The 26,420-nt window shown below is 51.8% G+C and overlaps 1 protein-coding gene across 1 annotated transcript in view; it reads left to right on the plus strand.

The window, feature by feature from the left end:
• The window catches only part of PLEKHG4 (pleckstrin homology and RhoGEF domain containing G4), a 77,725-nt gene that overhangs the window by 35,205 nt on the left and 16,100 nt on the right, over positions 1–26,420 (plus strand). The window contains exons 10-12 of the mRNA XM_071757123.1: positions 10,002–10,140; positions 12,492–12,614; positions 13,133–13,324. Coding sequence (XP_071613224.1) covers positions 10,002–10,140; positions 12,492–12,614; positions 13,133–13,324 — 454 coding nt within the window. The remainder of the gene's footprint in view (positions 1–10,001; positions 10,141–12,491; positions 12,615–13,132; positions 13,325–26,420) is intronic.

A 26,420-nucleotide genomic window follows, 5' to 3' on the forward strand; every position in this document is an offset into this window, starting at 1 on the left:
TGAATAAGCAGCTTATAAATAGATGGAGGAGTGAATTCTCCTTTTGTTTGCAGCAGGCAGTGTAGTCAGACTCTGAACTTCCAGGGTGGAGTGAGTAGAGCCAAGAGCTGGTTTTGTGAGCTGGTTATTTTTAGTGTGGTTTGGTGATCTGGTTGGAAGCCCAGGGTGGGGACCTGAGCTGAGCAGAGGTACTGAGCAGTGTGGAGTGGACTTCCTGAGCAGCAGCTCCTCCATTCCTGGTACTGAACTGGAGTGAGGATGAGCTCCTGGCTGACACTTGTGCCTGGCTTCCACCTCCAGCACTGGGGCACTGGCTCTGGGTGAAATTGTGGCCCCTTGAGACTTGGATCTCTTCTGGTGATGGAACAGACCTGTGTGGGGTTGTGGGAGCTCCTGTTTGTGGGTCTTCAGCAAGACTCCCACTTGCAGCAACTCCTGGGGTGTCCCTAGGCAGGCTTGGGCCACTCTGCAAAGTGGGTGAGCTTTTTTCTCTGAGCTCTGTTTGGCAAAAGTAAACTTGGGGAATGCAAAAGCTCTGCCAAGGGTCTGTGTGAGCAGCATCTGAAGCTCTGCCTGGCTGAGGTGTAGGCAGAGGATCCCAAACATGGGACAAGCTGGGGGCAAGACAAGTGTCTGGGGTGTAATTCTTAGCCTGGGGAGACTGGGATGGGTGACATTCTTGGTGTGAAAGGTAGAAGCTGTGCATCCATGGCCTGGTTTGAGAGGACCAGGGCAGAAAAACACCACCAGCACCTGCCAGCTTTTTATTGTGGCAGCTCCAGTGGGGAGCAGAGCATGTGGGCTGCCTGCTGCTGGGTGCTGGTGGCCAAGGCCAGGCAGCCCACATGGGGAAAGCCTTCCTGGAGGTACTACAGTCTTCTGGCATCCCCTCTCTGTTTTAGGGATGTGTTGGTTTCTGTCTGTGCTGCAGCCAGTTTGATGGTGGCTGCTCTGTGCTTGCATGTCTCAGAAGATGGCAGTGCCTGTGTCCCCAGAAGATGGCAGTGCCTGTGTCCCTTTCATTGATGCCATTTTTCTGGCTTGCTGAACTTGTTCATCTTCCTCTCTGGGAGCTTTGGGCCCCTCTCATGCTGCCACTTCCCTAGGACATGCTCCTGATCCTCTCTGTGAGGTGCATCTCCCACTGAGAGCTGTCCTCTCCCTGGTTCTGCTGAGGACCTAATCCTAAAACCTAAGGAGAAGCTCTCAGTACACCTTGAAATGAGCTCAATAACACCCTGGCCCCAAAGCTTGCTACCACAAGACACCTCTGCACTGGTGCTGGGGACACAGAAGATGGTGACAAACACCAAAGCTTTGCCCTTTAGCAGTGCATGGGTGGCAGTGCTCTGCCATGCTCTTGTTTGTTTGTCAGGTGGAGGGAGGAGCAGAGGGTGACATTTCTATCCAAACACATACCCTGCTGCTTGGTATTCATTTCCATTACAGTCTAACCTGTTCCCTCTGTTTGCCTGGTGGTTTTCTCCTGGTAAAAAGCTCTTACACTTGCATTAAACAAACCTGCACACAGGGGAGTGTGGAGCCATTGCAGCTCTGGGTCTCTGAAGTGCTGGGTAGAGCCAACTGTGGCTTCTGCAGAGAGGGAGAAGATTGCAGAGCTCTCTCTGGGTAAGTTTCCATTGTTCTTTGAGATTTTTCACCAGGTGATCTTCCTCTGCTTCCCTTCTGCTGTTTATTTTCTGCTGTCTTCTGTCCTAAATCTTCCTGGATTCAGTGGGAATTTACCCAGAAGTCTCTGATTTTGCCTGTTCTTTTTTAATAATATTTTTTGTGCCAACGGGGCATTAGGTAACTAGTGACACACTGTGTGTTTTATCTGTTTTAAAAAGGTTGTGGAAAAAATTCCAAATAGTTTCCAGTATAGGATATTAGCTGAACTGCCTGAAGTTCCTGGCTCTGCCCCAGCCATCCTGCAAGCACTGGGGGTTTTTTATGGGGTAGCTGTTTTATTGCTGGGATCATTAATAGCATTGCTACTTTGTGGATCATAAACACCAGGAGTGTGTGAAAAGAAGGATAAATGAGGGCAATAGGCTTGTGGCTTGAAATGAGAGTGGGGTTGTGTTTGAGCAGAGCATCTTGAAATGGTCCTGATGGACACAGAGCAGCTGACCTGGATAACAAATAGGAACATGGCCAGGTTGATGGACATGGGACAAGGTTTGGAGGCAGAAAGGATTTACAGCTGGTGGAAAACCCCAGCCTGATGCTCAGTGTGCCCAGGACAATGTGTCCACATCCTGTCTCCAGTGCAGGGGGAGCTCTCCCTGTAACTCAGCTTCATGTTGGCTTGGGATTTCTTACAGTGTTGGTTTGGGGGATTTTTTCTAACCAGTTTTATGGTTTTTACTGGGGTTTAACATCAACCAGAGTCTCCACACAGGTTTATTGTAGCTGAGTGTAAGCCAGGCTGGGGAAGGACTCAAAGGTCACAGCTTGGGACCACACTTGGACAACTGTTTAACCCTTTGGCTTTTGAAGGGATTTCAGGATATATTTCTGCTAAAATGATGTTTAAGTGAACTGTGCTTCAGGCAGGAATTCTCCCAGCAGCTCCAGCCTGTGGTGTGGTCATTGGAGGGGTTGCCTGCTGCTCAGTGTTCCCAGGACAATGTGTCCACATCCTGTCTCCAGTGCAGGGGGAGCTCTCTCAGCTTCACGTTGATTTCTTAGGGATTTCTTACAATGTTGGTTTGGGGGATTTTTTCCAACCAGTTTTATGGTTTTTACTGGGGTTTAATATCAACCAGAGTCTGCACACAGTTTTATTGTAGCTGAGTGCAAGCCAGGCTGGGGAAGGACTCAAAGGTCACAGCTTGGGACCACACTTGGACAATTGTTTAACTGTGTGCATCAACCCTTTGGCTTCTGCAGGGACTTCAGGATATATTTCTGCTAAAATGATGTTTAAGTGAACTGTGCTTCAGGCAGGAATTCTCCCAGCAGCTGCAGCCTGTGGTGTGGCCACTGGAGGGGCTGCTCTCAGTGTGTGTGCTTGAGGTGCCCTGGTGAGGAGGGGTTCACTCAGCTCTGGGGGCTTGGCTGTGTCTGCAGTTCCTGTGGCACCAACCCCACAGGCAGCCCCAAACGTGGGGTTTGACCTCTCTGTGGCTTTTCTAAAGACACTTGGGGTTTCTCAAAATTTACCTGGTTCCTCAAATACTTCTGGTATTTAAAATCTGGGTAATTAAAATCACTGTAGCTATTTGTTCCCTGCAGAGAATAATTGCAGTGTGTTCAGCAGTATCTGCAGTAGCTTCCCTGTGGCCAGTTTGAATTTTAACCTCAGCTGCATGTCAAGTTTTCAGCTTGTTTTTAGGAGCAAGCATTTGGGATCCACCTCCAGGTATGGGATCATTACAAACCTGGCAGCCACGTAGATTGCTACCAAAATGCATCAATGGCCAAGAAAGGCTCAAATCCATTTCCTTTCTTGAAAGAGCCCTCGGGCACTCAGGATTTTCCCTGGAAAGGCTTTTTCCTGAAGCAGCACTGAGGATGGATGAAGGATTTGTAGCCAAGGAGTCAGCACCAGTGACCTGGGTGATGTGCTTGTGCTGAGCCATCCTTCCAGCCTCCTCATGGCTGGATCCTATTCCTTTCCTGCCAAACCTGTAGGCACATCCACGGGGGAAGTTCAGCACCAGGAGTGGAAGGCAAGGGGAGGTTTGTGTTGTAACATCTCACCATGGTTGTGCTAAAGCACAGAATGATCAGGGATACCTGGGGTTTTTTTTCCAGGGCAAATTATCAGCACTGGATGTGCCTACAGCACAACAAACACACTGGCAAAAGTCTCTGTGTCTTGTGCTCCTCCTTCCACCAAGTTTTGCCATTTGAGCCAGGTTGGGCAGTGGGTGAGCTCTGGCTTTAAGCCTTCCTGTAGCTGTTCCTCTGGCTGTTGGCTGGAAGTTTTTTCAGGCAGTGCAGAGCAGTAAAAGTTCTGCTGCTTCATCCCTTCTCTTTGCCCATCCCTGCCATGGCTGAGCATGCCTCATGCTGCTCCTGCCAGCCTGCTGGATGCCACTTCTGTCACCATCTGTTTGCAAAAAGAAATCAGGTATTTTTACTCTGAAAGCTGAAGTGTACCTCTGATCCTGTGATAGATATTTTTTTCTTTTTTTTCTTTTTTTTTTTCTTTTTTTTTTTTTTTTCCTAAAGGACAGATTCAGACAGAAACAGTCTTTCCAAATGATAGGTTTCAAGTTACCCTGTTATTATACAACTGCTTGGCACTTCTCCAGAAAAATGAAGACGTTTGGAAGGTTTTCTGCTGAAATGATTATTGCCCAATGAAAACAGGATTTGGGGGAAGCATAAACTGACATCAAGCTGCTCCTTTTTGCTATGAATTATATCGACTCTGCACTATTGCAAAATTATTTTGGGTGATTTGAGAGTGGAAGAATGCAGGGAGAGCCTCTGGTTACCACACTCAGATGTGGAGGGCAGTGGATCCCAACAGATCTGTGCTCAGACAAGACTTCCCACTGGCTTCAAACAACTCTGCTTTTCTCTCTCAGAGTTGCTCAGGCCTTTATTAAAATATCTTTAAGGTGCTTAACAACCAAGTACTTCCCTCTGTGTGGCAGGAGGGAAAAGTCACTTTTTCCTCTTCAAATAAATGCTTGAGGTGTGGTTTGGTTCCTTCAAGGTGCTGCGAAAGGAGTGAAGGACAGGAATGAAAAACTCCCAGGTCTGACTATGAAAAATAAATAGTTTTTTTCTGCATGGGATGGTTTCCCACGTTGCAGAGTGGCCTTGAGTGTACCAGAGTACCAGAAATGATTTAGGGAGAAGTTGTTACAGTATCAGCAACTGGATGGATGTGTGTAGATGGGCAAAGAGATTTACAGAGATTTGGGAGCAGGAAGTCAGTGCCCAGCAGATCCTTTTCTGTGAGCACTGGAAGGGTTGGGGTGAATTAAAAAAAGCCAAACTTTCCCATGGGCTGTGGGGGATTCCTTTGTTTGGCTCAGTTTGCCAACCTACTGCAGGGTGGGAAGGGCTGGATTTCCTCTCCATAGGAGCAGAAGATGGATGTTAGTGAGGGAGCCTGTCGTGCTGGGAAAAGTGAACTGTGTGGAGCTGACAGTGTATGAATGGAGTTACCTTGGAGATGCAACAGAAGAGCAAGCAGACACTGAGGTTTCACTGAATGCCTGCCAAGCCAGGCAGAACGTGTGAAAACAGCCTGACTGGACCTTGGAACAAAAGGGCTGAGATGCTGGGGCTGGAGGAACAGGGTGAGGTAGAGGAGGGATGGGGTGAGGCCACACCTGGGGCTGCAAAAGCCCAGAGGAGACTTTGGGAAACTTTAGGACCATGAAGTGAGGCAGCTTTAGGGTGTGGGGTTGTGCCCTGCTGTGTATCAGTAGCTCCAAGAAAACAAAATGGCTTAAGAATGGCAAGAATAAGGGGTCTCAGAGAATGTGGCATGCTCTGAACAGCCCAACTTGGACTGAAAAGGAGAGCAAATTTCCAGCCCTCTCACCTGAACTGAATTCTCTGTCCAGTCCCTGCTCAGAACATCAACTCCCAAATGCCCTGAGTAAGTTTGAGATGCCCGTGGGTCAGCAGCACAAAGGTTTTCCATGTGTGCCTTCAGGAATGGGGTGATGGCACTCTCAGTTCCATGGGATCAGCTGGGACAGAAGGAAGAGGAAAGCAGCTGTGGGGGTGTGTGGCTGCCACAGTATTCACTGGGGTGTGGGTTGCACAGGGGGCTGAGTGCTTGCTGCTCATCTGGGGCTCTAGCTTGGTCCTTCACAACCCTTTTCTGCAAATTCAGGGAAGGCTTTACTGAGGTCTTCAGAGTCTGGCTCTTTATTTCTCAAGTACTGCAAACAATCTGGGGAAATTGCTTCTGTGGAAAGAACGTGTGTGGGGCCAGAAGAACAGTCTTTGGGGTGGATTTTTTTTCAGTCCTTCAGCTCAGCAGCAAAAAGTTCACCCAACCCCTTTCTCTTCCCCTGAGGTGGGCTCCTCGGGGCTCAGTGAGTGGGCCAGAAGCAGTGTTTTATGACTCCATTTTTTAACCTTTTTTTCCCTGGAGTGGTTTGCTGGTGGCAAGGCCAATGCTGGTCTCAGAGGTGCTCCCAGAGGCTGAGCCTGTCCATGCTGGCTTGTGATAGACCTATATCTGTTTAGAAAAAAATACTTAAAACATGTTAGTTTTGTAATCACTGCTTATCCCTCCACCTTAAGGGTGGTTTTTTGCCATCCCTGTCACGAGGAGAACCCAGGTTTTGGGACTCTGGGAAAAAGGGGCTGTCTGCTCCATGGGATGCTTTAATATGCAGAGCCTTGCAGCCCAGGTGGTGAGTTTCCTCCAAGGGGTGTGGAGAGGAGTGGAGTGGGACTGCCTGGCTCCCTGTGCCAGGTTGGGCCACACAGGAGCTGACCTCTTGTCCCAAGCTGCCACACACCACGAGGCCAGCATCTTGTGCTATCTCGTGGTGCACTGCAGGCAGGGATGCTTCCCTTATCAAGGGCTTGGCTGGATGCAAGGCCTCCCATGACAGAAAGGTCTAGCAGGTCAGTCTGGCTTGCTGATGAGTGCCATCAAAGAGGCAGCATCAGCACCAAACTGATTTCCATGGAAGCTCGGGAGAAAGGCTGGAAAAATATTTTGCCTCACGAGAGGATAATGGCAAATATTTGCATATAATGGCCTGTAATATCTAAAGTGATAGGTGCTTGCTTGTCTGGGTGGGTGGGAGGAACAGCATTTGCAGCACCCTGGGTGCACCCAGCATCCTGGGTGGATGAGAGGCACTGATGCCAGCAGGGACTCCTGTGGGATGAGAACAAAGGGTGTCTGCCTGTCTGGCCCTCACTCTGCTGGAGCCCCACTCAGAAACCATGACCTGAGAGGTGCACTCTGCTGCACAAAAATCCAACCACTTCAGGGGAGTTGCCAAATACAACTTCCAGCCATCTTTCAGACTGTTTCTCATTAGCTGTCCAAGCTGTGTCACTGCTGGGAACTGCCCTTCCCAACCTGCTCCATAAAAACACTCCAGAACTCAGCTTGGACACTGCTCATGGCTCTGCTGCTGCTGCAGGTTCCTGGGCTGGATCCCAGTCCATCCCTGGGAAAGGGTTACAAAACAGGAGGCTCATATCACCACTGTTTGTTTATGGTGATTTTGGGGGAAATAAATGCAGGAGGGGTGTTAACAGCTCTGATCTTTCTGTTGAAGACTGGAGGTTGTGTGTAGGAAACCTGTCTGCTCTGCACTGCAGTAGCACTGATCTCAGGCCAGAAACAATTTGGGGGTTTTTTTGGCTGCACTTTGCAGGAATTCATTCAGTCTGATGGCATTTTGAAGAGGAAAAACAAAAAGTATCTTAAGAGTCTGAGGTTAGAGAAGTTGGCTGTTGAGCTCTGGCTGGAATTCTGAATGGAAAAATCCTGTGGATTCCTGCTATGCAGAGCTGGTTGTCCAGACCTATTGTGCTACCTCGTGTCCATGAAGTGCTGCCTAAAAACTACAGGGTGGTTGCCACTGAGTGCTCCTGGGCAGTTGCATTTCATAAATTCAAGATAGCAGCAACCTAAGACAGCAGTGAGTATGGATGCTTGAATTGCTTCTATGAATTCCCATTAGCAAAGCTTCTGGAGTTTATTAGCTACCTATTTCACAAGTGCTTGGGGTAGTTTTAATAATGTGACCTAAAAGCCCTGCTCTCATAAGCCAGAAAGTTGTCAGACAAATTGCAAAACAAAAGCTGGTTTAGGGTGAGTACAGGAGGTGCTCAGGCAGCTGAACGTGGTGGTGTAGAGCTGAAGAAGGCTGTGGTGTTTTTGTGGAAGGTGTCTCTTGAGTCCCTCCACGTGAGAGGAGAGGAAATCCAGGGGCAGAGGAAATACCAGAAGTTAAGGGGGGCAAAGAAATAATAATAAGCTTGACTGCTCTTCTGGATCCTTGCTCTAATTTGCCCAAACTGTGCTGGAGAGGTGCTGCAGCCATCTGAAAGGAACTGGTGGATCTGTAGGGATGCTGGGATCCATCAGAGTGCCAGAGGGAAGGGATGTGCCCAGTCCCTGGCTCCAGCATCCAGGGAAACCTCCATCCCTGCCTCTCTGCAGATGAGCTTCATTTCTGGTGTGGCTGGGCTGGCAGGGTGCCTGCTGGGTCATCCCAGCTGCCTGGGGAGGATGGGGAGATCCAGCTTTGAATCTTTCCAGCACAGCATTGTAACATTCCATTTCTGGGTGCTTTGCATACTTGTTTGGTTGGTGGAAATAATTCCTGGTGGGGCATCAAGCACTGGATGCTACTGTTGTCATCGTGGAGGAGAGATTTGCTTCCCAGTGATTGCTTATTTACTGGTTTAAACTCATTTCAAATGGTGATTGGAGACACTGAGCCTGTGTCCCATGAAAACCCAGTGGTGTAATGACCTGCATTTATGGAAAGCTGGGTGATCCTATCTGGAAGTCTGACACTTGTGGGAAGCCTGGCTGGGAGGGGGTGGCTTGAAATGAGAGTGGGGTTGTGTTTGAGCAGAGCATCTTGAAATGGTCCTGATGGTCCTGATGGACACAAAGCAGCTGACCTGGATAACAAATAGGAACATGGACAGGTTGATGGACATGGGACAAGGTTTGGAGGCAGAAAGGATTTACAGCTGGTGGAAAACCCCAGCCTGATCATAGAATCCTAGAATGGGCTGGGTTGGAAGGGACCTCAGAGCTCATCAAGTCCAACCCTTGCTCCACTCCCCCCGTGGTTCCCAGCCCATGGCACTGAGTGCCACATCCAGGCTCTTTTGAAATATCTCCAGGGATGGAGAATCCACCCCTTCCCTGGGCAGCCCATTCCAATGGCTGAGCACCCTCTCTGCAAAGAATTCTTTCCTAATATCCAACCTAAACCTCCCCTGGCAGAGCTTCAGCTCTGCCAGGGGAGGTTTAGGTTGGATATTAGGAATAAATTCTTAATCCCATGCCCTCTTGTCTTGCTGAGAGTTGCCTGGGAAAAGAGCCCAACCCCCCCCTGGCTCCAACCTCCTTTCAGGGAGTTGGAGAGAGTGATGAGGTCTCCCCTGAGCCTCCTCTTCTCCAGCCTCAACACCCCCAGCTCCCTCAGCCCTTCCTCACAGGACTTGTGCTGGATCCCTTCCCAGCCTCCTTGCTCTTCTCTGGACCTGCTCCAGCACCTCAAGCTCCTTCCTGAGCTGAGGGGCCCAGAACTGGACACAGGACTCGAGGTGTGATGCTCAGTGTGCCCAGGACAATGTGTCCACATCCTGTCTCCAGTGCAGGGGGAGCTCTCCCTGTAACTCAGCTTCATGTTGGCTTGGGATTTCTTACAGTGTTGGTTTGGGGGATTTTTTCCAACCAGTTTTATGGTTTTTACTGGGGTTTAACATCAACCAGAGTCTGCACACAGGTTTATTGTAGCTGAGTGCAAGCCAGGCTGGGGAAGGACTCAAAGGTCACAGCTTGGGACCACACTTGGACAACTGTTTAACCCTTTGGCTTTTGAAGGGACTTCAGGATATATTTCTGCTAAAATGATGTTTAAGTGAACTGTGCTTCAGGCAGGAATTCTCCCAGCAGCTCCAGCCTGTGGTGTGGCCATTGGAGGGGTTGCCTGCTGCTCAGTGTTCCCAGGACAATGTGTCCACATCCTGTCTCCAGTGCAGGGGGAGCTCTCCCTGTAACTCAGCTTCACGTTGATTTCTTAGGGATTTCTTCCAGTGGTGGTTTGGGGAGGGTGACTGAAGTGACCTGGTAGAAATAGGGCTGTCTTTTTGTTTCTCTGGCTGTAAGAGTCCTCCTGCTTATCTGCCACAGGGGCACAGCTCACTCCCAGGTGAATATTCCTGAGGGTTTCCAGCCTAGGGGTGGGGTTGAGACCCCTGCAGGAAGACACTGCTTGTAGCCAGGTCCTGTTTGCCCCCGTCCAGTGCTGGGGGAGGGACCTACTGGGAAACAAATCCCCTGAGCAGGTTTTGTCCCCTCCCAGGGAGTCCCTGGATGCTGCCAGCCTGCTCTACAGCCGCTTCGATGAGGGCGTCCACCGCCTGGTGAGGGTGTCCAACAAATTCATCCAGGAGCTGGAGCTGGTGATGGACTTTGAGAAAGTGGAAGAATGCTTCAAGGAGGTAAGGCCTGTGGGACAGTGACTGCCTGCTGCCACCCTCTGACTGTGCATCCCACAGCAGGTACCGTGGGCTTTCCTCTGGAGGTGTAGAACGGTGCCTGCAGACCCTTGAAAAGAACCCCAACAAGTGAGCATTAGGATTTGGGCTGTGTTTTCACAAGTGAGCATTAGGATTTGGGCTGTGTTTTCACAAGTGAACATTAGGATTTGGGCTCTGTGTGCCTGGTAACTCTTCACACCAAGCAGAAGTCTCCCAGCTGCTCTGTAGGTGTGGATCTGGCAAACCCTTTCGACATCTGTGATGTTTTCCCAGACTTAAAGAGCACAGTGTAGTGGCCCATTAGTAAATGGCACACTTAGGGCTGGGGTGTCTTTCCACACTGGGCAGCAGCAGCACCCTCCCAGGAAGGCTCTTGAGGAACCATTTTCATGTTCCACCTTGGGAAGCAGCAGAGCAATGGCACCAGGCTGATGACAGCTGATGATGTGTCTGCGTGTCCCCTCTGGGCTGGGGACCCTCCAGGGCACGCTGACATCCTGCTGCAGAATGAGCCAGACATTGCATACCCCAGGCAACTGCCCTCCCTGCTCCTTGTTGTTTGGCTTCCTGGGCAGTGCTATCCTGTTCCTGCTATCTCACAAGCCCCAGGCATGCTCCTTCTTCCCCTCTGGGTGCAGCCCAGTCTGCAGGCAGGGGAACAGGCTCTTGTCCTTTGCCTCAGAGCTCTGCTTTTACCCCCCCAGCAAGCACTCCCCTGCTCTTCTGTGGGAGCTTGAGCTTCCCCTGGTGCTCACTGGGACACTTCAGGGCTGTGGGGTGACTGAAGCAAGCAGAAAGACCTCTGAGACCTCTATCCATGCAGAGATTGGACCTTAAAGAGTCATAAAGCAGCTCAGGCTGAGTGTTTGGCAGGGTGGGATTGGTTCTGTCAGTGTTGCAGGGCCCAGCACCCTGTGCCTCAACTCAGCCTTGGGATTAAGGAGTCTCCCATAGGCTGCTTTGCTGGAACTCCTCAGCAATGGGAAGTTTTGCTTCTACCCTGTGTGTCTCTGGAGGGCTCCGTGCTGTTCAGAGCTCACCTTGGGAACCTGCATTCCCAAAAATCAGCACTGGGTCCAGTTTCACTATTGCTTTTCTAGGATTCTGGGCTTTTTTTCCCCTGGAGAGAAGGCAATAGCCTGCCTGTTGTTTTCCCAGGCCAAGGTGGATCCAAGAGTTTTAATGACCTCCCATTTGGAGGTAGACTCTTGGGCTCCAGGAGCTGTGTGTTCAGGACACTTAAGTGTGATGCAACAACCTAGTACAGCCTCCCTTATACACACAGGTTCCTAAAACCAAACAGAAACTAAAAAAAAAAAAAGGCACAAAGGCTCTGTGACCTGCCCCTGAGTGAAGCTGAGCTTTTTTTGATTGAATTGAGCAGAACTCTCCCTCTGCTCCCTGCTCACTTTGCTTGTGGGTCGTTTGCAGCATTGCTGGTGGCAGCAGCTCCTGCTTTTAAATCTGCAGTGTGGGCCACAACCTGGGAGCCCTCCCCATCTCCTCCTCCTGCCCAGTCCATGCTCTCAGTCCAGAAGTCTTGGAGTTTGTCCTTGGCTGTGGGTGTGGATTGGGATGATGCAGGAAGATAGGATGGATGGGCATTAGGAAAGGCTTATTCCCCACCCCCAGGTGCAGCTGTGCCTGCCAAGTTGATTACCCTGCTTCTAAAACCCACTGTTGATGGAAATGCTCTTCTTTCTCCTGCCTGGCCTCCTGCATCTGCTTTGCTTTTAGAACACCCCTGTTGGGCAGTTGTCTGCCCATGTTTGGGGATAGGGCCTTAGAACCATGGCCTGTTGAAGAGTTACCCTCATCTGCCTTCAGAAAACCAGTAACCAAGAGCCCCTGAGGACTGGGAAATGTTGCAGGTGAGGGGATAATCTGTCAGCAGTTTGACACTGACACAGCTCATGTCCTGCCAGTCAGAGGAGGGAAGTGGGAAATGTGGCAGCTTTGGGGAGATTTTATCCCACTTGGGGGTAACAATAATAATCCTATCAGGCCAGCCTGCAGCTTGCAGGGCTTGTATTAGGCCATGGTTGACCTGAAACAGAGCCCAAGCAGCTACTTGCCCTGTTTATGCCTAAGGCTGCTGAGCAATAGCAAAGCTTTGCAATTACTCAGTAACCTGAAGTGGAAAAAACTTTGAGCAAGAGGCTGAGATGCCAGGCTGAGGGGAGAAGTGGCCATGGACATTCTTTCCAGTAATGAACTGACCAGCATTATGAGAGCAGTTCCTTCCTCTCCCCACATGAAGACCTTGGTGAGTAGCACAGTGTGACTAATAAACCTTTTCCCTTTCCTCCCAGGTCATCAGTTGGATTGAGAATGTTGGCAGAAAAAGGCTTAAGGAAATGATCAACCTGGAGGATTCTTTGGAGACTCTGCTTCAAACCCAAAAGCAGTTCAGGGAGTTTGATCTTGTTGCCAGTGTAAGTGTTGTCTGGTTGGAAAAACATGGTCTGCAGAGTCTGAGCTGGCAGCAGATGTGTCCTGCCAAGCCCATGGTGCTCAGGTGGCACTGGGAGAGGGCTCAGCACCAAGATCTGTGTCATTCCTTTACACTTCTTGGCTCCCTGCTGTCCTTGTAGCCAAAGCCACCAGCTCAGCCCTTCAGGAGATGGTATTTACCAGTCTTGAGGAAAGCAACTGCTGTCATGGAAGATGGATTTGGTTTTTGTTTGTTAATCCTTTAATGTGCTTGTACCACTGGCTTGTTTTGATCCTCACTGATCTGTGGCCTTGTGATGTGGGCCTTTATGAGCTGCTGTGTGGCTCATGTGTACCATGACAGAGCAGAACTGTCTGGAATTCTGTGTTAAAACAGGTGCATCCCTGCCCATGGGGTTTGAACCATAAAACCCAGTCTCAGTAGCCCTAGATATTAATGACACTCTCTGCTGTTCCTGTCAGGTCTCTGCCCTCACCCCTGGTCCTGTTTTGCTTTCAGGACTATTGCAGAAGGGGCCAGGATGCACTGAAGAAGATGGATCAATGGGAAGAGTTTTCCTCTGTGGATGTAGGATCTTACAAAGGGAAGCTGCAGACCTACAGAGATCAACTGGAAGAGTTCTGCACACAGCTGGATGAAAGCAGGCACCGAGTCTGTGAGACTGTCAGGCTGTATGAGTTCTTTGACAAGGTGAGACTGCTGGGTTGGTTGTGAAAAGTGTGAAATGTTGGTGTGTGCACCAAGAGGGAGCTGGGTCTGCAAAGCCCCCTCACACTCAGGTGTCTGCAGTGATTCTTTTCCAGTCAGTATGTGGAAGGAGGGGTGGGTGTGGATTCAGGAAAATGTCCACATCTGTTACAAACAGAGATCTTGGGCTGGCTGATCTGTAGCTTGTAGGTCCCTCTCAGGTCTGCAGTGGCCAGGAGGGTCCTGGCAGTGCTGGCTTGGACAGCAAAGGCCAAGAGTTCAGTTGCTTTGTGCCCAGTCTTGGCCAGGGCAGGCTGCCTGTGTTGTGTTCCTGCTGTATCCTTACACAGTGGTAAATTCAGGCTGTTGAGACATCAGGAATAACACCCTGCCACTCACCCCTAAATGTGGCCCAGCTTCTCTCTCTCCTGGAGCCCTGTGTGAGGAAATGGAGCAGCAGAACATGGTGCTGGGAAGTTTGGCTGAGGGAACCAGGAGGCTGGGTTGGCATCTGGGAAGCAGGAGGAGGAGGAGAGGATGCATGTGGTGACTCCACTGAGGAACTGCCCTTCTCACCTGTTTGGTTTAATGCAAATGCACCCACTTGGCAGCAGACCTGCAGTTGGATTTGGTGTCCTTTAATTTCCCAAGCTGCAGTTGAATAAACAGGAGGATTTTTTTTTTTAAGTGCATTTTAAAACACGCCTTTGGCAAGCAGAGGAGGCCAGGGAGCCTGTGCTCCATTTATTCCACACTTGTGCAAACATTGGGTATTAAAGTTCTCAAATTCCAGAAAGAACAGACAGTGGAAGTTAAGCTGTACCAGATGGAGGTGCCACTCTCTGAGCTGCTTTGGCAGCCAGAAGTGCTCAGAGAGGCACGAGGAGATTCAGCTAAACACGAAAACATGGAGAGCAGCATCCTGTGTGAGGGAGGGAAGTGGAGAAGCCAGCCCAGAAAACTGCTGCCAGGACAAGGGAGGATGGAGTGGTGCTCTTGGAGGTCCCCTGTAGCTCAGGTCTTGCTGTGAGAATGTGTATTTTAATTATTAATTTTTATCCAGACAATGAAAAGTGCCTCCTGAGCCACAGGAGAGAGGCAGGAACCTGTGCTCTGCCCTCACTGAGTGCAGGGGCTGCTCTGGTCCTGCTGCCAGCATGGGGGTCCTGGCAAGGCTCCTCCTAAGGGTGGTTTTGTCATCTTTCTCTGATAAACTGTGCCAAGTTCTGCTCAGCATCTTGTCCAGTCTGTGGCCAAGCCAAATGTTGGTTCTGTGTGAACAGACTCAGCCAAAGCTGGAGGTGTCTGGAGCAAGGTGTGGGCTGCGTGTGGCACGTGGTGGCTGCTCCACTCAGGCATGGAAACTGCATCACAGTGCTAGCCCTTGGGCTACCAAGTGGTCAGGTGTGACAGGGGATCTTCCAAAGCCTTTCCAAGCCATTCCTAGGTGCACAAATGTTACAGAGGTCCCACCAGTGGCCCATTTCTGAGGATGTCACAGCGTTTTCTGGTGGGTGACAGCTGGGGGCTGCAGTCCTTGGCAGCCACATCCCTCTTGGCTGTGGCTTGCACAGCCCTGGTGAGAACTGACTGTGTGGAGAAGAGGTGTCTCCTGTGTGCAGGAGGAGGATTTTGATCTCCCTGCTTTCAGGAGAAGTATAAACAATGCCTGTGTTATATTTATATATTTAGTGTATTGTGAACTGGTGGCCAACTGAAACCAGGGGTGTGGGGGGGATATACATCCTGCAGCTGTAGGATGAGGGCAGAAGTTGCTGTGCAGCACAGAATTTCTTTCAGTGCTGATTATTTTGATCTTCATCTCCAGAATGCTTTCTGCCTTCCCAGACCAAAGTCAGTGTTGTGGGCTGGGTGGAAAGTGGAAGATTTTATCTAGACTGATTTCACTCTTTTGATGCTGAGCTGCTTTGACCTTCCTGTAGAGATCTTGGCAGTGCCTTGCTAAGCCCTTCTCCCTTACCTAATATCAGAGGTGGTAGCAGCAGCAGGAGTTCAATGTTCTTGATTTTCCTTCTTGTAAAGAGCCTGCAGTGTGCCAGGGCCCAGGATTTGGGGAAGGAGCCTAAGGATGCAGAAGCAATGCACACAGTGGCCATGAGCTGGCAAGCCCCAGTTTCTCCAAACATTTCAGCATCTGCCAATCATAGAATCATAGAATTGTTGGGTTGGAAGGGACCTCAGAGCTCATCAAGTCCAACCCTTGCTCCACTCCCCCCGTGGTTCCCAGCCCATGGCACTGAGTGCCACATCCAGGCTCTTTGGAAATATCTCCAGGGATGGAGAATCCACCCCTTCCCTGGGCAGCCCATTCCAATGCCTGAGCACCCTCTCCAGAAAGAAATTCTTTCTCATGTCCAACCTAAACCTCCCCTGGCACAACTTGAGACCTCTTGTGCCCTCTTGTCTTGCTGAGAGTTGCCTGGGAAAAGAGCCCAACCCCCCCCTGGCTCCAACCTCCTTTCAGGGAGTTGGAGAGAGTGATGAGGTCTCCCCTGAGCCTCCTCTTCTCCAGCCTCAACACCCCCAGCTCCCTCAGCCCTTCCTCACAGGACTTGTGCTGGATCCCTTCCCAGCCTCCTTGCTCTTCTCTGGACCTGCTCCAGCACCTCAAGCTCCTTCCTGAGCTGAGGGGCCCAGAACTGGACACAGGACTCAAGCTGTGGCCTCCCCAGGGCTGAGCACAGGGGCAGAATCCCTTCCCTGGACCTGCTGGCCACGCTGTTCCTGAGCCAGCCCAGGATGCCATTGGCCTTCTTGGCCACCTGGGCACACTGCTGCCTCCTCTTCAGCTTCCTGGCAATCCAAGGGAGAGGAGTGCCCACCATGGTACCCATCCCTCATGCTCCTTGCTGCCTGCTGGGAAGGGGAGGTTCCCTTCTTCTGCATGTGGTGGGCAGATGTTGCTGCTGGCCATGCTGTGGGACAGGACATCACAGCCCTTACAGTCTGAGCTGCTGTGTCCTTCACTGCTTGGCAGTTCTGCTGCTCTGTCCCTGCCACGAGGCAGCCTGAGCTGGGCCAGACTGCATGTTCCCATTTCACAGAAAGTTAAAGTTTGGAAGGGACCTGGAAAGATCCTGGAGTCCAACCCCCCTGCCAGAGCAGGGTCACCTCCAGCAGTCACTCAGACACCTCCAGGGGGGCTTTGAGACTCCACAACCCCCCTGGGCAGCCTGGGCCAGGGCTCCCTCACCCTCACCCTGGAAAAGTTTTTCCTTATATTTCTGTGGAAGCTCCTGTGCTCCAGTTTGTCCCCACTGCCCCTTGTCCTGTCACTGGACATCCCTGAGCAGAGCCTGGCCCCATCCTCCTGGCACTCACCCTTTCCATATTTATAAACATCACTGAGCTCACCCCTCAGTCTCCTCCTCTCCAAGCTGCAGGGCCCCAGCTCCCTCAGGGAGCATCCCTCAGGGATGTTCCTCTCCCTTCATCATCCTGGTGGCTCTGTCCCCACTTCCTTTGCAGCAGGAGCTCTTGGTGGTGGCTGTGCTTGTCCTGGGGGGCTGAGGGGGGCTGCCTGCCACGTTCCTGCCCAGGGGGCACCGTGGGCACACTCGAGGACCCTGCCATCTTCTGGAGCTTCAGGCCTGGTCTTACTGCTCCTCCTTGTTTACCCAGTTCCAAGACTGTGGAGATCTGGCTTTGGGGGAGCAGAGGGGAGCAGAGCAAGCAGGGGTGTCTGTGGTCCCCCAAGCACTGCTCTCTGCTTTGGGTTGGGGGGCAGCCCCCAGCACCCTTCCCCCCCACCCCAACACCACCCATCCTGGCTCCACAGGAACCCTGTCACAGCACACCAGGAGGAGATAGAAAAGTCTCCCTCTCCTTGCTTCCCATTTTTTCCTTTCTCAAGCTTTCTTTGGGTGGAATTGATTCCTCAGGCCTCTGCCTGCTCCTGACTTCCCCACCAGCAAAATTCCCCAGCACTGAACCCCAGGCAGGAGGTGGCTGACGTGGAGCTTTGTGTCCTGGGAGGACTGGCAGCTCCCTGGCTCTCATCACTTGGCATCTCAGCTGAGCTGGAGCACACAGCACCATCTCTGCCAGTCCTGGGATCCCAACCAGTCCTGCAGAAAGGTCAGAGCAAAGGTGCTTGGTACTTGATGGTGAAAGTCACCCTGGAAGGAAGCTCTGAGCCAGCCGGAAAGGGCAGCGTCCCCATCCCATCCCTCAGCACCTGGATCCCCTCAGGCAGGGCCTCAGGTGTTCCCAGGGGCTTCTCCTGCCTGTCAGGGTGGTTGTGCAAGATGCTGCCTCTGCCAGGGCTCAGTGCCTTCAATTTATTTAATATTCATATAATAACATTTGCTTTTGCATTCACTTAGTAGAAGATTGTTGTGTGGGAATTTTCTAGCCAAATTATCTCTCCTTCAATCAACAAGCTGCACAACAGACTTGTCCACCCTCATTTTAGAGGAAAATATTATGATCTAATAATTGGTGAAAGTTCTCATGGGTGCATTTTCCCACTCAAACATGGCAGTGGGAAGTGTGTGTCTCTGAGTCTCTGACTTGTTGCTGCAAACATGAGATGTAGAAGCCAGGTTTGCAGGGGTTCATCAGCTGTGTACCTGATGTCTTGGTCAGCTCACAGCCTTCCTGGGGACAGGTCAGGTACTGCAGGATGCTGGTGCCTGGCTCAGTGCTTCAGATCTGCTGAGTGTCATAGGAAGGCTCAGTGGTGGTGTCAGGTGAGTTCTGTCTCTGTCTCATTCTCCTCAAGGTGGAAGAATCCCCCTCAAGGTGCTTTCCAAAGGAAGGCACTGAGAAGCTGGAGCTCAGGATTGGTGGGATGAGGCTGTTTGAGATCTACCCTTGTTGGAAGTTCTTTGCTCCATGAGCTGTTCCTTTATTTTCTTTCTGGCTGCCAGCCTTGGATCCCTTTCCCCAGAGGACCAAAGCCTTTGCTGGTCCTTTGGGAACACTCTCCAGCTGTCCCTGCCTCCTTTTTGCTCTGCACAAGGAGCTGCTGCCTCTGAGCTCTGTTGGAAGGGTTCAAGGGCTGCCCGCCCCTCTCCACCTGTGTTGACATCTCTGGTGGAGTGGGTTACCTGTGCTCACGGGTGGATCTGCCCCCACAGCGGCTTCTCCTCCCATCTCCTCCTCCTCTCCTTCTCCTCAGCCACTTTGTTCTGCGTGGCTTAGAAAACAAAGCCTTTGGCAAGTGAAGGAGGTGCCTGCCCTTGCTGGGGGAGGGCCGGCTGGCCTGCATTTGATTATGGCAGCGCCTCATCATCCCTCCCCATCCCTCCCCATCCCTCCCCATCCCTCCTCATCCCTCCCCATCCCTCCCCAGCCCTCCTCATCCCTCCCCAGCCCTCCCCATCCCTCCTCACCCCTCCTCATCCCTCCCCAGCCCTCCCCATCCCTCCTCATCCCTCCCCATCCCTCCCCATTGTCCTGCCTGCTCTAGGAATGCCAGCAGTCTCTTAGCGCTGCTCCATCCCCTAACAAGTGCTGCTGCCTCTGGGGCCCGAGGCGGGGCCGGAGCCTCCTTCCCACCGGTCCAGTCCGGTCCGGTCCGGTCCCCGCTGGCACCACGGAGCCTCCCTGCACACCCCATGCACCTCCCGGCCCTCGGCAGCCAGCCCAGCTCAGCCCGGTTCCGGCAGCCGCCCCAGCAGAACCTCTCCTAAGTACCGAGTGGCCGGAGCTGTGCCTGAGGGGTGAGTTGGTTCGGGATTCTTTGGGAGCAATGTGGAGCAGGAGGATTTTCCCTCGGCTCTTGGGCGCCTCTGCCCGCGTCCGGCAGGAAGCAGAACGCTTTGTGTGTGGCTGCTCTACCCCCGGACCGAACCCGGTTCTGTTCGCCTCTGCGGGTTCTGCTCACCTCTGCATGGTCCCTCTGAGTCCCCGGGCTGTAACACAGCAGTGCCTGTCCCTTTTTCTCCTCGTTAGGGGATATTGCATGTTTTGCCATAATTCTGCTGTGGCTGCAAGCTGCTGGGTGCCCCCGGGGCAGCTGGGTCACACTGAGCTGCTGGGACCTTTCCACCTGCCCCAACTTCTCTTCGAGGTGAGGACTGCAGAGTGTGGAGCTGCTTTCCTCAGCTGCTCCCAGGTTTGCTGGGCTCCTGTCCCATCGGTGCCTGGGACCTGCTGGCACAGCTTTCCCAGCATCCAGACACGGAGCTGATCCTCATCTGGCAGCAGAAACCCAGAGCATGATAAATGAGCTGGTTTCCACAGGTGGCTTTCCCTCCCACTTCTCCCCAGAAGGTTCAGGACAGTGAGGTGCTGATAGTTTGTTTTCTGCTGTGCTTGCTCTCTGGTGATGTCCCAGACACAGCCTTGCAGATGAAGGTTTTGAGGAAAAAAAACCCAAACAACAAATGTATCGAGTCCCCTTAGAGCAGTGGAGTTTTGATGTTGCTTTTTACTTATCTGTTGGGGAGCAAAGAAAAGTTGTGAATGCTGGAAAGGATCCTGGTGGCTGGGACCTAAAAGTGTTGGGGTTTTTTGGTGGTTTGGTTTGGTTTGGTTTGGTTTTTCCTCTCACAGACTGGTCCAGGTAGAAAGTTAATTTTACTGAAAGTGTGTTAGGATTCCCTGCTGTGGAAATGTGCTTGGAGGAGAAGTGGTGAGTGTAGTTGTGGCCAGCAGGTCCAGGGAAGGGATTCTGCCCCTGTGCTCAGCCCTGGGGAGGCCACAGCTTGAGTCCTGTGTCCAGTTCTGGGCCCCTCAGCTCAGGAAGGAGCTTGAGGTGCTGGAGCAGGTCCAGAGAAGAGCAAGGAGGCTGGGAAGGGATCCAGCACAAGTCCTGTGAGGAAGGGCTGAGGGAGCTGGGGGTGTTGAGGCTGGAGAAGAGGAGGCTCAGGGGAGACCTCATCACTCTCTCCAACTCCCTGAAAGGAGGTTGGAGCCAGGGGGGGGTTGGGCTGATATCAGTGGGACAAGAGGGCATGGATTAAAGAATTTTTTCCTAATATCCAACCTAAACCTCCCCTGGCAGAGCTGCAGCTCTGCCAGGGGAGGTTTAGGTTGGATATTAGGAAAGAATTCTTTGCAGAGAGGGTGCTCAGGCATTGGAATGGGCTGCCCAGGGAAGGGGTGGATTCTCCATCCCTGGAGATATTTCCAAAGAGCCTGGATGTGGCACTCAGTGCCATGGGCTGGGAACCACGGGGGGAGTGGAGCAAGGGTTGGACTTGATGAGCTCTGAGGTCCCTTCCAACCCAGCCCATTCTAGAATTCTATGGTAGCAACAAAGTGGAAAAGGAGGCATTGGTTGTGTCAGACATCTGATGGACAGGGGGGCACCATGCCAGGATGCTTGTGTCTCAGTAGCAGTCCTGCTCGGGTCAGAATAGAGCTTTTCCCCCCAAAACCTCTGAGCAAATGAGGTTTTTGCTGGGGCTTGTAGTGAAGCCCCTGTGAGAGGCTTAACATTTTCTCCTGCCTCTGCCCAGGGGTTTGCTTTACTTCTCTGGGGTTTGCTGAAATGCCCACACTGCAGCTTTCCTCTGGGTACTGATGGAAATCTGGATGATGGTGAAGGAAGAGCTGAGAAGCACAACTGGGAGGAACATAGATTGTGCCTTCCTGGTGCTGTAAACCAGTTTCAGGGGAAGCCACTGTTTGGCAGCAGTATTGTCTGACAACAGCTGTCTCATCTCTTTTGCTCTCTTTTCTCTCTCCTTCCTATGTTACCCTTGGAAGTCGTGCCCTGGGACAGGCATCAGTCTGATTTGCTCTCCCATTTCAGGGGTGTCTTTTTTCATGCACAGCCTGAAGCAGGGGGGGGGGAGGGGAAAAGAGCCCAGAAGTTGGAAAATTGATCCTCTGGCAGAGTTCGTGCAAGGTTAATGTGTGAAATCTCTCCCTTTGCCTCCCTGCCAGGTTTTTGCCAGAGAAGTCTTCTTGCAAGGTTAATAAGCCTCTGATGCTCACTTTCCCATCAGAGAGGATTCATTATCAGGAAGTTTTGCTTTGCCTTGGACTTTGAGAGAGTTCTCCTGCACAAACAAGAAATCCTGACCAGTTAAATCTGATCTGCTGCACCTTACAGCTCCCCTCTATTTTTCTGACTTGCAAAATCAGTGATTTGGAAACTGGCCTGTTTTATTAATTCTGCAGTAATTCACTGCTGGCTCTGCTGCTCCTCAGGCTATTTTCTCCTGTTTCATCAATGAGTTTATTACCAAATTGGCACCGTAGCAGCACCCCTGGCTCCCAGCAAGCTCCGTGGGTGAACTCTAAGTGGTATTTAGCACCAACAACTTGGTGTTCCTTTCTGGTTGCACAATATGGGGTGAGACTGGTGCATAAATTTGCCTCTCAGTGTTACGAGGCAGCAGGAAATTAATTAGGGTGCTGCATCCAAGCAGCTTTGCAGGTGAAGGTGAAGGGTTCTTGAGCTGAGATGCTTTTGAACACCTCTCCCCCCCAGCACCTCAGTCTCTGTGGCAGTGCAGCAGGAGGTCTGTGTGATGTCTGTGGCATGTGCAGGGGGGCAACCCCTTGATTTGGAATTTTCTTCTTCTTGCTTTGCTGGCTGAATCCTTCCCCATGGCAGGAGGAGGCCCAGGGAGCCAGCCAGGAGCAGCATCTTTTGGGATGCAGGCTTCTCACCCTGCTTTCCCTGATCCCAGGAGTGCCAGCACCTTCTGCCAGTGGTGTTTCTGCTGCAGGGGAGCAGTGCCTGATGTGTTGAAAGCATCTGCTGCCTGCATCCTTGGTCACCTCTAAGAAACAATTCCTCTGTGCCCTGGGCTGCCCATGAGGAGTACAAACTCCTGCCAGCTGTCTGAAAGCCAGGGGCTCCTCCTCTGAGAGTGGGGTGGGATCAGCTCTCCTGCAGGATCAGGACACAGGTAGCTGCTCACTAATGGCAGGGAAGGAACATTTCCTCCTGGCAGGTTTAGGGACTTCCCAGCTCGTGTTGCAGCTGAGCTGCAAGGGGAACAAATTGCCTCGAGGTGCCAGATCTGATGCTAGCAGAGGCCTTTTCTTCAGCTGAGCCCAGCCTCCTGCATGTGCATAAAATGTTGGATTTCAGGGCTTTTATTTTCACTTTGAACTCGGAACGGGAGCTGCACAAGTGGACAGGTTTTTCTGAATGTTTGTGTGCTGGCATCCATCTGGATGCTGGGATCCTTCTGGAGGATGGAATTCCCTTTAGTCACGGGAGCTCAATAGATCTGTTCAGGCAATCTGGACATGAAGCTCCTCTGGGTGTGCAGATGGGGCTGGAGCTCACAATAGCTCCATCTGCATATCAAAGCCCTGGACATATGGACAAGGGCTCTCCCAAGCACCCTCTGCCTCTGACCAGGGGCTCTCACCCTGTGGGCACAGCTTGTGGGGGGGCTCTGAAACCAGGGAGCTGTCTCCAGCCTTGTCAGCCACCCTGGAGAAGGGGTGCTCCAGCAGATGTCTGGGTGCATGTTCTGCCCAGGCACAGTGCAGAGAGATCCCAGCACATCACTGAAGGGTGAAGTGCAGTTTATTTTGTCACAAGGGAAGGGATCTGAATTGAAGACCAAAGAGGAAGCATCCAGGCTCCCCCATCCAAGCCCAAGGGCATCCTGGAGGTTTCCCAATCCCCAGTTGGGCCTGGGAGGATCTGGTTAGGAGGGAGCCAGTGCTGTGCAGACAGCAGACACCTGCCCTGCCTGCCCTGGGGTGTGATGTTACAGCTGGGGATTTGCACTGCATAATCACACGGCTGGCAGGGCTGGTGGCACCTCTAGAGCTTTTGCTTTTCCATCTGTCCCAGGAGAGAATGATTTGTGGCTGTGGTGGTGCAAGTTTCCAGCTCTAGTGACTCACACATCGTCCAGGGGCTCGATCTTCAGTGTGGCTGCTAATGTGAGGCTCTTGGACCTTTCCCAGGTGCCACTCTCCCCTTTGCTAAAAGAAGCCTGAGAGGATGCTGCCCTCTTCCTCCTCCTCCTCCTCATACATCCCCAGACACACTCAGTCCTTGATGCCTTCTGCTCTCTCAGCCATCAGGGAGTTACACTCAGTGTGTGTGTAGCTCCTTTCAGGTCAGTCCTTAGGTGGTTTCATGGCTCTCGTGTTGGCTGGGGCCAAACTGAAGGACCAGCCCCCACATCCCAGTTGTTGGGGCAGCCTGAGAAAGGGGCTGTACCCAAATCAGGCTTCAGCTCCCAGTTTGGAGCTGCAACTGGGGAAGCATCCGAGAGGAGGAGGCAGGATAATAGGTGACAGTGGCAGTGAAACAGCATCTGCTCTGGTTCTGGTGAGAAGGGGCTATGAGCTGAACTTCCCTGTAAAAAAAAAAAGCTTTCCAGTGCATGCACAGAGCTGATGAAATGACCTCAAATGTGATGAGGATGGTTTGCAGCAAAGGCAGACAGGAAAGGCTCAGATTTTACTGGGAGCAAGCTCAGCCTGCCTGTCCTGGCTTGGGAGTTTTTATATCTGGAGAAAACCCCCTTGGTGGGGCAGAAAAAATGGGGGGAGAAAAGGGGATGTAAAGCCACGAGGGACCGTGGAGCAAAAAGGAGTAACTGGGGGTAAGCTGCACATCACTGGGTGTTGGGACGTGGAGCATCCACGGGTTGGGATGGTTGGGAAGGGCAAATCCCAACCAGCAGCTTCCCGGGGAGTCACCATCCATCCCTGCACGTGACACGTGCATCCCTGTGTGCTGGTGTGCAGGTGCATACACTGAAACTGGCAGAGGCTCCGTGGAAGCTCTGCCCTGGACTGAAGGAGGGATTATTGTGGCATTTAGTGATTCAGGAGCTGAGTCAGCCTGGGGTTGCTGGGGCTACCTGAGGTGCTGCAGCAGGTAAAGTGGGACAAGCACGCGTCCTGCACGCCAGCCCCACCAGCTCCAGTCACCCTTGGGGCTCTCCTGCTGTCAGGAGAGCTGAAATCATGTGCAATGCTATTTTCCCCAATTATATCCTCCTGTAATTAGACTTGTCAAGCCCGACTGCCCAGAGGGGAAATGGGAAGGGATTTTTGAGCTCTGTTTGTGTTCCTCCAGAGTGCTGCTGCAAAAAGGTTTCCAAGCAGGCTGCTGGAATGGGCACCCTTTGATGGTGCTGCTGGTGCTCTCCTGGCCCCTTGTTCTTTTTTCCTACCTGTTTTCCAGCCTAATTCTTAAACCCAAGGAGTTTGTAGCCTGCACTTCTCTCTCATCCTTTGCCCTCCTGTGATGTTTGCACTCTGTAACAGAGAGAAATGCAAACACAGGATTTTAAAGTTTGTTTTCCTTAGCAGCTGGTTGGAGGGGAGCTGGTGAATTTAGTGGTCTGCCCTCCCTTGGAGAGAGGAGGGGGAGGCATTGGGAGCTACAGAGCAACTCAGAAATAATTGAACTTTTTATTTTGAGAGGGTGAGTCCTTTCTTCTGTTTAAAGCTGAGCTACATCCCACGTAAGTCACAGTTTTGTTTAGTTTGGTTTCTGCTGGTGCTGAATCCCAGGCAGGGCTTCAAATGCAGTTTGGAAAAGTTGAATGCTACAGGGTTGGGAAGAGAAGAACAACAAAACTCCACGTAGAGAGGAGGTTCACCACTTCTTGGTGGCTTTGCTGAAATGCCACAATGGTTTCTTGTACATCTGAGTGCAGCTGCAAATCTTGCTAGAGGTGGGCAGGAGCTTTGGCTCCTAGAGATGTGGAAAAAGCATCTCAGTGTCTTGGAGAGGTTGCTGTGTTCTCCAGAGCTCTTTTGTCAGGTAGCAGCTTGCTTTGAATTTTGCCTGAATTTGGGGTGGGATGTTTTCTCTCCCTGCTCTTGCACAGTGGGAGAGCTGCCCTGCTCCCAGGCAGGGTGTTCTCTGCATTTCATGGAGTCTCAGGCTGGAAGGGACCTCAAGGATCATCTGGTCCAACCCTTCTGATATTATTGTTTATCTGAGATGTCCCAGCACCCCATGGAGCTGAGACTTCCAACTTCCCCAAGTGGGGGAATCCACCCCTTCCCCTGGGAGACCATTCCAGGGTCTGAAAAAAAATTCCCTCTTGTGTTCAGTCAGTCTGCCCAGGAAGAATACTCAGTACTACTCCCACTTCTTTAGTTCTGCTGTGAAGTGTGGCCCCATCCTTCTCCTCCTGCAGTTGCCAGGACTCCTCAATCTGCTATTTGGGCTAGCAGCATTTGCCTGTGACTAGCCAGAGCTCTGGAGTGGTGGCCCTGGCTCAGTCTGGCCCCAGGGGATGGTGATGGAGAGCACAGAGAGAATGCAGGCAGGACATGGACCCCCCTCTGGAGAGGCAGGAGGTAGGGAGGGGAAGCTCTGGTTTTAACAGGTGAATTGACTTGCCAGGGGCCATCAGCAGATCCTGGAGCTTTGCTTTCCCCCTGCCCCTTCCCTCCTGGGCACTGGGAATATCAGGGGGTAGGAGCCTGAGGAAAGCACAAAGCAGATCCAGGTGAGGGGTGAGCTGACAACTTGCTGCTTTCTGCTTTTCTTTCTTGGTCCCCAGGTTAGCAGAGGAACAGCCTTGTCACTGCTTGCTGCCTGGCACCACCTGTGACAGTCAGGTTTTAGCCTGGATAATTTTGCTTTCAGTGTATTTGTGCATCAGATGGCTTTTTAATTGTGGTTTTTTGGAACTGCCAGCATCCAGTCTCCAGCTGATGCTGTGCATGAAGCAGCCTGTGACAAGGGACACACCAGTGAGGCAAAGCAGCTTAAAGCCAGGTTGAATTTTAGAGGCACTAAGCCCAAATGAGCACTTGTAATTAGAGGAACACCCAGGGAGCAGGAATTTTCATGCAGGAGAGCAGCATTTACTTGGAGCTTGTGTTCTGGTAAGTGCCCTGTCCCTCTCTCAGGTCCAGCACTGAGCCCTGGGGCTGGTGACACCTTCTGGCACTGTGTCCAGCTGCAGAGAAGGGGTTGGCACAGCCACAGAGGGGCTTTGGCCTTTTGTGGCTGCATCAGTTTCTCTCCTTTCCAGCAAGCAAACCCCAGCTTGCTCTCCAAACTCATGGCTGAAGTTAATTCACTTGGGGTGAACCTGGCAGTGAGAGAAGGTCCTGTTAAAGGAGGAACTGGGCAGTTGGTCCTTGCCACAGAGACCTGTGAACTGTTGTGTTTTGGTAATGAATGGCAGCATGGAGCTCAGTCTGAATGCAATCTGGATCAGGGCTTGTT

This window comes from Heliangelus exortis, chromosome 13 (genome assembly GCF_036169615.1).
Source record: "Heliangelus exortis chromosome 13, bHelExo1.hap1, whole genome shotgun sequence".
NCBI classification, from domain to species: domain Eukaryota; kingdom Metazoa; phylum Chordata; class Aves; order Apodiformes; family Trochilidae; genus Heliangelus; species Heliangelus exortis.